The following is a 12,494-nucleotide window of genomic DNA, read 5'->3' as shown; positions in this document are numbered from 1 at the left end:
GATTCCACCCTACCAACTTGGAATGAAGATTTATGATAAAGCTTCCAGTGTTGGCAATAATTACATTTTGACTTGCAATGCAAAAATTGGCATACATGGAGAGAGTTAATGTTTATACAATAAGATACTGTATAAAATTCCAGGAAATGAAACAGACAGATGTCAAGGGTACCTGTTGTGCATTCTGCAATAGTCCAGTTGCTAATGCCTCCACTGACAGTGGTTACGTTTATAGTGTATCTCCTTCCAGGTGTTAAACTATTGAAAATGTGCTCCTTTATTTCTTTCTGGATCTTCATTTTGCTAATTGTGTGCTCCCCATGTTTCAATGTAAGGAGGTATTCATCCCATTCTGCTAAAGGTGCTGTCCATTTTATAGATATCGAAGACTCATTAAAGTCCTTAATGCTTAGATTATCGACTGGGGGAAGAGCTGCAAAAAAAAAGGAACAAAGTTGCTGGTTTCTGTTTTTTATAAGGCTTACTACAATTTCAACTGAATATAAAAACATACTGATGTCCAATTACACATTTTTATTGGCATACAGATACATCTCACGATGAGTCAGGTTTTTGACACATAGCATTTGTCCTTGAATGGGGGGAGTGTGGCTCAGGAGAGGAGCAAGTGGTAAAAAAGACATTACATTGTGATCTATCAACCAGGAAACAGCATCATACAAGTTATGATGGTGGTATAGTGACATAAATGTTTACCTTTCAACAAAGCAATTCAGATTCGACTAATCTTGTCAGGTAGTTTTCAACCCAGTGAATAAAGAGTTAGAATATTTGGGCTGTTAGTTTTACTTTCACCACTGATTCATCGTGTGACCCAGAGCAGATTAATAAATAAATTAATTAATTAATTAGCCTATGCTCTCACAGTAGAAATATACTTGACTGATTCATCTTAAAAGGAGAGAAAAAAATCAATATGTTTCAAAAGTTAATGCTTTTTTTTACATGAACCTACAATTATGTACCTAAAATTATGTTCCTTTTATTCATCTATTATCGCTGCTTGGAAAAACAGTAAATATTTGGATGCTGTGTTCTAAATAAAAAGTATTGCTCATCTGTATTAAATAAATGTAGACACCATAGTTACCTAATGATTATGGTTTTGTAAATCAAAACTATAACAGCAGGGTTGGGGGTGTGGTCACCACCATTACTGTAACCGCTGTTCTGCCCCTGAGCACTAACTTCACCTGATAATGTAGAACAAAAGAAATAAGTGTACAACTAGAATATATACATTCATTTGGATGAAATAGAAAGATAAAAAACTAAATGTGAGTCACTCATAGAAACACTGTAAGTTTGAGGAGGGGCAATTGAAACTTCAGACTTGTTCTGTACACTTTACATTTTAAGCACATGGACATTATTACAAGTAACATGGCTGAAATTATTTTTGGATATTGATTACCATTTCATATTTTAGGTGGCACGGTGGCGCAGTGGTAGCGCTGCTGCCTCACAGTTAGGAGACCTGGGTTCACTTCCTGGGTCCTTCCTGCGTGGAGTTTACATGTTCTCCCCGTGTCTGTGTCGGTTTCCTCCCACAGTCCAAAGACGTGCAGGTTAGGCGCATTGGCGATCCTAAATTGTCCCTAGTGTGTGCTTGGAGTGTGTGTGTGTGCCATACGGTGGGCTGGCCCTCTGAGGGTTTGTTTCCTGCCTTGCGCCCTGTGTTGGTTGGGATTGGTTCCAGCAGACCCCCGTGACCCTGTAGTTAGGATATAGCAGGTTGGATAATGGATGGATATTTTATATTTTGCATTTTTCATAGTAAGCTAAGGTGCTTTACAGGCACAATACAATTGCTTCCATAATTCTACTGTACCTTTACTGGAAGGTTAAAAGATGAGTTTAAGGATCATGACTGAAATCATGGCATGCAAGAACCAGTCTCATGTATCTGAAATTTAAACACATTAGGTAAAATGGGGGCACTTAATATATGCAACATTTCCAAAAATGTTTATATTGTCTTTTTCTAAAAGCACTGATGTATAGATAATACATTTTAAGGGACTTTGCAGACCAGGGTCTCATTCCTACAGTGATTTATTTTCATTGTCTGACCCCTTTAAATTTGAAATTACAGGAAAACAAAGTCTGAAATATTGCAAAGTAATGAAAATGAATAGAGTGTCCATTAACAAATGAGATGTTTTTTGCTTCCTTGGTTACTAAAGAAAGTGCTGTATAATGTTATATAATGTTATGTGACCGCAGGGACAATTTTCAAGGCTTCATCTGCCAGCTCATTTACAATACTGTACTCCAGTATGCAAATTCATCTGTCCATCTTGTGTGCACTAACTCAAAGGGCATCAATTACAATTTATCTTTTCTGACATTTTTCTTCCTTCATGCACTGCAGGGTAGCATTCTACAATCAATGACAGCTATGAACATTTAAAAAAGAAAAAAAAACTGACTGTGTGGTCGTTCTGGTAAATTAGAGAAGGAGAGTTTTTACAGAAAGTATTTATTTTAAATTTTATTTTTAGTTCTTTTTCAGATAAAAATGAGATAGCATTTCAGCCTCACAACTCTTGGAATCCAACTTTAAATACTTGGCTGGTCACTGCCTCTGTTGACTTTGGACCAACTCTCCATATGTGCATTAGCTTTCTCTGAATATTTCACTTTTTTCCGTATCCCAAAGATATACATGTTAGGCTGATTGATTCTTTTAAAATGAACTGTTGTTAGTGATTCTGGGCATATGCACGTAAGTTCGAGCAATGGACTTTCCTCTCATTCTTGGCTAGTCTTGCCTCATTGTAGTTTCCTATTTTGCAAGGGGTGGCAAGGAATACACTTGCCACCACAATGCCCTCTGAAGGCTAAACAACAGCTTGGATGAGACAAAATACATAAGATCAAAAGCCCAGTAGATATAAAGGGGGACTGGAGAATGTACTGAAAATATTTCCTCTGAGGCCATAAAAGAGAAAATGGTATAATGGGAGGATGATGCCTATGGTTGCCTGACCTTCTGATCAAGTAACAAAGAGACAGACAATGAGAGAGTAACAGAGTATCAAATAGACATAAATGTTTAGGCTGATAGTGGAATGGAACAATTGAAATAATGGGATACTATATTGAGTGGACTAACTGAAGTCCAATAATTTTCCTGGTAAGTGGCAACATGAAGTCTAGAGTGGAACTAATGGAAGTATATTGCTTATTCATGCATTCAAGCAGAAGGACAGCTGTATTGGAGACATTCCCACTTTTAAAGGTACACATGCCCATAGTTTATCTCTTAATCAGTTCTTTTCTACATGTCACTTGGATCTTTTGGAACGTTAAGCTATAAGCGTTGGAAATGAAACTTATCACTAGACATCAAAAGGGTTTTTAACTCTCATCCATACCATACTTTTGTTTTCTGTCCAATGAAGTATGTTGATATTTATAGTATAAAGAGTGAAAAAATAAACAATTAATTATACCTGTTCTCCCAGAACATCTTGCAATGCTTGTGAGACCACCACTTTCTACAATAACTGCTGAATGATAGCTTCTTCCAGGAATCAGGCCTAGACTCCTGATCTCATACTCTCTGGTCTGTTTATCCACAGTGATGTTCAGCAAAGCCACTGAATTGTTGAAGAACACAATACGATACTGCTCCCATTCTCCAGCAGGAGGAGTCCATTTCAGCAACAAAGCAGCTTGTCCTGGCTGGCTAACAAGCTGTAAGTGAGACACTGTCTGCGGGGCTGAAACACAGGAAGCCTGTGACTGAACATTATTCACAAGGAAGGTTGCAATAATAAAAGGACAACTGAACAAACACAATTTCCTTTCTTCCTATCAGCGGAAGCCTGAGATTAATCTTAATTTGGAAAAGTAGCTCATTTGGACAATTCCATTTATAGCTGTGATATTTTTTATAGAAAAAAAGGATTTTAATAGTGATGTTAGCCAGAATGTTAGGTATTTACATGCTACTATTGTGAGTATCTCTAGAAAACGGGCAATCTTCTTTGTTATCTCATTCAATTTGTTTTTTAAACTCTGAATTTCAATAAAATTTGTCTGAATACACCTGCACAACTTGTGAAAAATGGTTATAATAATGCTATTTATGAAATTGGCAGAAAGTCTTGTACTAGGTGTATTTAAAAGTCTCTATAGAAAGAATATGCTTTTCAGACACTTATTTTGGGTAAGAAGCCTTAATGTTTTTTTCTGAGCAGAGAAACAGAATTTCTATTACCTATTTGTTACTGAAGGAAAAGGGAGAAACAGATATGCTGATTCTAGAACTTCTACATACCAGTATGAGTAGAAATGTACAGAAAACAGAAAAAAAGGATATTAACTTCAGAGGGTGTCTTAGAAAGTAACTCTGGGGAACCCAGGTTGAGAAAGAGGTCATAGACGACAAGTAGAAATCAGATTTTGTTACAATAGGTGGTAGAGGAGAAGTTGCTAATGGGACCTTACTACACATTACAGGTAAAAGTATATGCAAAAATACCTAAAGACACTTGAAAAAGTATGCTGAGGAATACAATGGATTCAGAGGCCCAGGGCTATGATATTTTATAAGATGGCATTGATCCATGAACTGACTCAATTGGATGGTCCCAAAAGTAACTCAGACTTTGGGTGTAAAAGATCAGTTCTTATCACTGTCATCCTACAAAGGGTCTGATCTGATATTAGCCTGACCTAGTGAGGCAAAAAGGCCTCCTTTACATTCTTTCTTATTACATTTTAATGGTGTGCTCTGTATTAAATGGTGTGCTATATAAAATAGAGGTTCAGTAATTGAATTTATAGGTAGCATGGTAGCACAGTGATAGTGCTGCTGCCTCACAGTAAGGAGATCTCACTTCACATCCAGCGTCATCCATTTGTGGAGTTTACAGGTTCTCCCTGACTGTGTGGGTTTACTCCGGGTACTCCGGTTTCTTCACACAGTCCAAAGATATGCTGGTTAGGTGGATTGGAGATAACAAATTGGTCCTAGTGTAAGATTGGTGTGTGTGTGTGTCCATTCTGTGATGGACGGGTGTCTTATCCAGGGTTTGTTCCTGCCGTGTGCCCTATGCTAGCTGGGATAGGCTCCAGCACCCCTCACAACCCTGTTCAGGTCTAAGAGGGTCAGAGGATGATAGATTGCTATTATGTTTGTTTTCCATTTTGCCTGACATGACCAATAGTTTGTTTTCTCCTCTCTTGATGTGGATTAATAAAACCATTATTGCAATATTATTTCAGAGTTTACTGTTTAAAGCACAAGAGTATACTTTCTTTTCAAATAACAACAAAAACAAATTTTGCCATAGCATTGAATGATCTAAATTTTTAATGAATGGTAGTAAAAAGCATTAGTCTGTTCTCAAAGAATAAGGAGCTTCCCTTACCTGTTCTCCCTGTTGTGGCAGCTTCACTCTGCAAGTCACCACTATGAGTTGTAACATTCACAAAGTAAATTTGTCCAGAAACCAAATTTTGGAAAGAAATTTCAGATGCACTTTGAGATAAATTCCACTTTTGCAGAGTAGTTTTACTGGAGAGTGTCACAGAGTAAGAATCTACATCACCAAGGGCTCTGGTCCAAGTGACTTGTAAAGAGTCAAATGTACTATTGGAAACTTTCAGATTTGAAACTGTAGCTGGAGCTGTCAATAGAATTAAAAATGCCAGAAGTGACATCTGATTAAAATATTTCAAGGTACTTCAGTCCTGTTAATTTGAGAATTAGGGCAGTAGAGAACTAACATATGCAAACTGTTCTATGACTAGTTAAAAAATAAAATATTAAAATAAACAAATATGCAAGGTTTCATATTAAAATGTTATTTTTTAATGAAAGTTACCATAATACTGCCTACAATTAAGTATCTGCAATGGATGGAATGAAAACCTAGACAAGGAACAACCAGTAGCGGAGGAAAAGGCAGTATACCAGATGGTAGTGAAAGTCAGCAATTGCTTACTGTAATATGGAAAAACACCTCTATGGAGGATCTTTAATTTTACTACATATGTATAATCCACCACTTGACCCCATGGGTTTTAAATTTAACCCTGTTGCTTACGTGTAGCTGAGAAAATTAATTGTATTAATTGTGCACAAAAAGTAATTTCAATACGTTCTTTTTAGCTAGACTACACCAGCCTAATAATATAAAGTGTTATACCTGTCCTGGCTTGATTAGAGCTGTAATTCTGCAGGCCTGCAACCAGTGAAATAATGGTCAAATTATAAAGATGTCCAGGAATCAATCCAGTGAACTCATGTTCAATGCTTGAATTGTTCACCGTCACATTTTGTACCACAGTGGTGTCATTCCTCAGCACTAGCCTGTATTTATCGACTTTCCCATAAGGATGTTGCCATGTTGCAATCAGACCTCTAGGGGTTCTATTGACTTGCAGATTCTTCACTGCTGTAGGGACTGTGAGTTTAAAATATGAATTAATAATCAGTTACAATGAAAATATGTATTTTTTTTTCTCATTGGTAATATTTGTATTCTATTACAGATATAAAATAAAATTAAAATAAAATATTTACCAAATACATATAAAATTATACAACACTAACAAAAAATTTCAAAAGAAGACATAAAAAAACCAAAATCAGCACCACAAAAGATAAATTAGGCAGATAATAAATCTCTGATTAAATGGCTTGTACTGTTTGTGTGTGTTCACAGTTAATAAACTGCTTCCATTTTAAAGTGTACAATTCAGTGTGTTCCACTGAAAATAATTTTTAAAACTACATCACTTTAAATCTGTCTGCAGGCTAAATAAATATAAATTTACTGCAAATGAACAAAAAAGTAAATTCAAACTATACTTAAATTTACTGGTTTTACTTTAGTAAAAATCAAAAGGTTCATTGTCATTCAGCTTTGATTATAAGAAGCTCATCTACATGTATGATGCCCCTGCGAGATTCCAAACAGCTCTTGCAGGGCTGCCTGATGGCACCAAACTAACTGTGCTTTGGCCACGTCCTACACACCTTTTACACCAAAGGAGGTTACACAATGCAGAAAGCTCAGATGGGATATACCAATACAAATACAAAGGTTGAAATGTAAGCAGGCAAAAATCAATTTTAAAAACTGATCATTGTTTTATGTATTTTATGCATTTCATAAAGCAAATTAAGAATACCAAGCAAAGTACTATAAGAAGACATACTGGTAATAGTTAAAAAAAATCTCACAGAAATGAGGTTTTGAAAATATCTCTTAAATAAATCCAGATTATTGCAGATTGAATGTACAAGGGAATACATTAATGTTAATATACAAAGTAGCATTACAATTTGTATGCCTAATTAGAGTTGAACAGAATAAGAGTTTACAAGGTAACCGTAGCTCTCTCTCAGAAATACGTAGAAGGGATGAAAGGTCTTAGATATCATTTAGATGTACAATATCCAGGATGGAATTCTGGGCTGTTTTGGAAATCAGTAAAAAAGGTATGATTCTGTATTTAATATTCCCGTTTGCTGGATATTCTCCTATCAAAAACATGTAATGGCTAAGGTGTTGAACATAAAATTGTTGATAAGTCAGTGTCCATGATTGATTTTCTGAGTACCCCCATGTAACTCACATTAATTACAAAAAAGGGGGTCACACAGAAGGGGAAACATAACTCATTTTTAGTTACAAATTGTTTTGCATGGAAATAACTTTATTATTTATATAAATGAAAAAAGCACTTAGAGGGCAGTAGGGTGGTGCAGTCATAGCACTCCTATTTTGCACTAAGGTGATCAGGGATTACTTCCTAAATCCTCCATGCATGTTCAACGTGTGTTTTTGTGAGTTTCCTTTGGATGCTCCAGTTTCCTCGCATGGTTAGGTAGATTGGTGAAACTAAATTGACCCATATGTGTGAGTGTGTGTGTGTGTGTGTGTTAACCCTGTAATGGACTGACTCCCTGTCAAAGGGATTGTTCTTCTCTTGTACCCTCTGCTTGCTGGGATAGGCTCCAATGCCCCCCAATCCTGCATGGGATTAAGTCGGTTTAGAAAATGGCAAAAAGGCACTTAAATTTCAGCACAGATACATTCACCCAACACAAATAACATAGTCTTCAAACCCTGCTTTATCTAAATCAGCAGTGAACCATTATGTACTCCCTAGGAAAATATGAATACACACACCCATTTTAGTCTATAGCTTCCTCTCATGGCAATTAATTGAAAAATGTTTATAACTACAGTTTATAAATAATATACATTTTATATTTAAAGTGAAATTCTTCAGATATTTAAAAATTCAGCTTTACATGGTCTCCTCTGGAGATGCATGTTGCATATTTTGTAGTGAAAAGAGCCATGTCCTTTAATGTATTATAAAAATCATAGGTGAGTTCTGGTGTTTCTCTCAGATTTTCAGCCGTTATTGGGAATTTGTTTTCTATTGAAAGAACCACTTCATCTTAAAAAGCTCTTTTATTTAACCACCACTAACACAACCTTTTTGAAAACCTCTCCAACCCTCCCAGTGTAACTTGACCATTTCACATTTTCAGTGGTGAAATAGAGTAAGATTTAAAAAACAAGCAATGTTACCTGTTATCCCTATAGTATGAAGTGTAGCAGAGCTCTTGTTTCCTGCCACGGCTTTAATGCTCATTACATAGAGAGATCCAGGTGTCAAATTTGTGAATGTAACTGAAGTCCTCAAAGACTCTTGAGAAAGGTATTGACTTTCAACCTCCCTTGTGTCTAAGCCAAGCAGTGTGACATTGTAGAAGTCTATATATCCTCGAGAGGGAGGCCATACCACCTGCAGACTTGTACTTGTGCACGAATCATTCTTAATCTTGAAAGACGCAGGCTCCTTTGGGTCTAAAGTTAAAAAGATTGAATTGTGATCATCAAACAACTTTATGCAGAAGGTTTCATATTAATATACAGGAGCTTCAGATTTGTAAGGTATTCAAACAATATGCAAATGACAGCTTAATGGGGGATTGTGATTCGAAGAGCAAGTCAGGAGGTCTATGCTTAAAGGCATAAAAGCTTATTCTTCAGCTTGTATCTCTAAACTGTTTCATATCCGTATTTAAAATTATGATAAATTCAAGTTAAATCAGTTTAGTTCTGTACAGTTAGTGCAATTATAATGGACTAGTATAAGTTATTAACCAAAACAACATTTACATAAAAACAAAATTTTAATTAAACACTCAGTAAGACAAACCTGAGTTTTAATTATTAATATATATTGATTATTGCAATATTAAATCGCAACTAACTTAAAAATATAGATATGGCTAATTTAGAGAGAAAAAAAGGCTCAAGTTCACAAAATTTCTGGAATAATAATAATAAACCTCTTTGTGGTCCATGGCCAGTTATAACAGACAAAGACACAATGACAATTATTCTCAATTACTTCTACCAGCACTAGAAACAATGTAGGAAACAACACCAATCTGTTGCAGAGCATCACTCATAACATAATCTCACCTACATAAGCCCAATTAATGAAGCACAATTGTTTTTGGGGATGTGTAAAGATAACTGAAATACCTATAGGAAAACCAATCGGCATACTAGGAAAACATACAAACTTCAAATAAACAACAACTAACCACAGAATTCAAACCCAGGATGCTGAATCCATGAGGTTCTAGTGGTAATCATGGTGCCACCATAAATGTTATTTGCCATATATCAGGTCAAATGTTAATTGTGTCTAGGTTCATCTAGAGTATAAAGATTTAACCAACTCCAGGATATTCCTAGCTTGCAGGATATTTGAGCAATTCCTCATTTTTCTAATGTATTATGTAGAATAGCTGAGAAAACAGAAATTGTCAAGCTGAGTTGTAAATCATCACTGTTTTCACATTGTTCATTTTTTACTTCTCTTGAATCTTGCACCACAATTATGTGCTAAAACTAAACAATGTAAAACTATTAGCACAAAATAATAATAATAATAATAATAATTTATCAACATTAATATTTAAAATAAAGAATGATGGTTAATTTATAAAACAATCAATCTATTGCATCTAAACACAAACAGATGTGGTACTATTTTGAAGAAGTTATTCAGGCCAAATTTAATACGCTACACTTTTCAAAACATCATAGTATAAGAATGAAGCATCTTAGCATCTCTAATTGTACTGTCTTGCATGTAGCACAGATATTTTCATTTGTCATTTCCTGTATCACTCTTTATGTGTGCAAAATGTTGCGTGAGAGCCAATTACATGAGACTCTAGCAGGAAATAGCACAAGAAATCAAGGCATGCCAAACGTGGTTCAGAGACTTCAGAGGTCCTTCAGCATCTTTTTTTATGGCTTCCTCAGAACACATTCTTACTTGTGTAACCTCTACATTCCCTTTACTTCTTACAGGGCCCCATATTTTAATCCAAGTCAGCCTGAAATCAAAGGCACTGTTTGTCACGTACAGTACTGGAAAATATCATATTGGAGATTACCTCAGCATGTCTTCCAAGTGTTAAGAGGAATCTTAAAATTGTTTTGCTATCACTTCAAGTATCCTGGGAAAGGGAAGCTTCTCTTCCTAACAAGAAATATCTTTAAAAAATATCTTGCCAGCTACTGGTTGGAAATTATGAAGTTTAAAAAACCCACAAATGGTTCTTTTGAAAGTACAAATGTAAAAGTTAACACAATGTATATATTAATGTAATGAAAAGAAATGTATATAAATAATATATTGTTAATTTTAATATAGTTCCCTGCTTATCTAAATATTTCTCAGATTGTTCCATAACTCATGTTATGAAAAATGTTTAAAACTGATCAACAATTATCAGATCACCACAATTTTTGTATATTTAAACCTTCTATTAATTCCTTCATCTTCCTTTCATTAATATATTTCTTACATAATGTGATAGCATTCTACCCATTCTTCTAATCATTGACAAAACACAACATGGTTACACATTAAATGTACAAAACAGAATTTCTGATGCTAAAATTGTAAATTGTACTACATTCTGCTAAAAAATGTAAAAAGAAAACTCCCCTTACAGATGCTTGATGTGAACCTGACACTCATATAGTTGCATCTATTAACAAAGACAAAGTCAAGACAATTTGACAAAACAAAAAAAAAAAGCAATGGCTAAACGAAGTGGTTCTCAATCTAAGCCTTGAGGACCCCATGTGGCTTCAGGACTTTGTTTCAACCAACTTTTACTTTTTACTGGACTCCTAGACTAATGAAACAAGCTGCTATTTCCCATTTTCTGTGTTCTGGGGTCAATGTAGAAATTACAGAACTAATTTTGACAAAGTTTTATTGAATTGTAAAAAGCATTTATGTTTATTATATGGGAGTAATTTTCTGTTTTTTTACTTTTTTTTTTTTTTTCATCACTATCATCATCAACATAATCATGATTTTCATTCTACTCTTCTAGATTCTTGTTATTTAATTCTAAAAATAAAATAATTATATTAAAAATTAATCAAAATAATGGGATGTAGACCTCAGGTGAAATAGGTGTAGAAATGTCAAACAATGTAATAGGTATTGGAAGTGCCTTTAGAAATGCAGTGTACGTTTCTGTCAATTCTCTATTCATAGCACAGTCTTTCTCTGATTCAGTAAATAATCAAGGATGCTGTTGGAATCTGATGGTGATTAAGTTCATTTTCTTATAGTCTAATTGCTTAAAACTAATATTTTTATTTGTTCTTATTTCTTTACATTCACAGTAAACAGTGATAAACACCACAAAAAAAAAACCTTTGCTGTACCATATATGTCTGAAACATGAGGACAGACACTTTTTATCTACATTGTTTCTTTAAGTTTAACTCACTTTGCATGAAAAGTTCATCCCTGCATGAAAACTTCAATTAAGAGAAAAGAATGATCAACCAAATACACAAAGTTTTAACTAGACATACTTTTATTATGACTTTAGTTATCTTTTTGGTTTGGGAATAAGGCTATATGTGGATACCTGGTAAAATCAACACTTTAAAGAAAAATTACCACACGCTTTAGAGTATTTGGATCTCTATGGCTACATTTTAAAATAAAATTGATCTACAGTAACTATAAACAACAGTAAATAAGTGCTGTAGATATTGCTGCTAATTCATGGGTTCATCATACTGGGTTAGCATCCCATGCATAGTCACTCTTAGTGTGGAATTTATGCATCCTCCTTGTATCCTTGGGTTTTTATCCTAGTTACTCCAGCTTTCCTCCCACATTCCGAAAGATTCGCAAGTTAGATTAGCTGGAAACTCTAAATTGGCATTGGGTAAGTGTGAATGTGGGTGTATGAGTGAATGTGATGGGCAGGTGCTCTACCTAGGGCTGGTTCCTGCCCTGTTCCTTGTGCTAGCCAGGATAGGCTCCAGCACCCCATAACCCTGAACTGAATTAAAAAAAGTTTGTTATATTAATGCTGTATGGTCCTCTTCATATATGGTTAAGTTAGATCAAGAATGCTGTAGTAAGTCTGT

The 12,494-nt window shown here is 34.9% G+C and overlaps 1 protein-coding gene across 2 annotated transcripts in view; it reads right to left on the bottom strand.

Annotated features, from left to right (window-relative positions):
* Positions 1-12,494, bottom strand: part of ptprb (protein tyrosine phosphatase receptor type b) — a 117,153-nt gene that overhangs the window by 49,027 nt on the left and 55,632 nt on the right. For both annotated transcript variants that reach the window (XM_039759857.1, XM_039759858.1), the window contains 5 exons: positions 8,589-8,867; positions 6,186-6,443; positions 5,406-5,663; positions 3,480-3,749; positions 173-433 (listed from right to left, as the gene is read on the bottom strand). In XM_039759857.1, coding sequence (XP_039615791.1) covers positions 173-433; positions 3,480-3,749; positions 5,406-5,663; positions 6,186-6,443; positions 8,589-8,867 — 1,326 coding nt within the window. The remainder of the gene's footprint in view (positions 1-172; positions 434-3,479; positions 3,750-5,405; positions 5,664-6,185; positions 6,444-8,588; positions 8,868-12,494) is intronic.

The sequence above is a fragment of the Polypterus senegalus genome, chromosome 8 (assembly GCF_016835505.1).
Source record: "Polypterus senegalus isolate Bchr_013 chromosome 8, ASM1683550v1, whole genome shotgun sequence".
Lineage (NCBI taxonomy): Eukaryota > Metazoa > Chordata > Cladistia > Polypteriformes > Polypteridae > Polypterus > Polypterus senegalus.
This window is presented reverse-complemented; position numbering and strand designations above follow the sequence as displayed.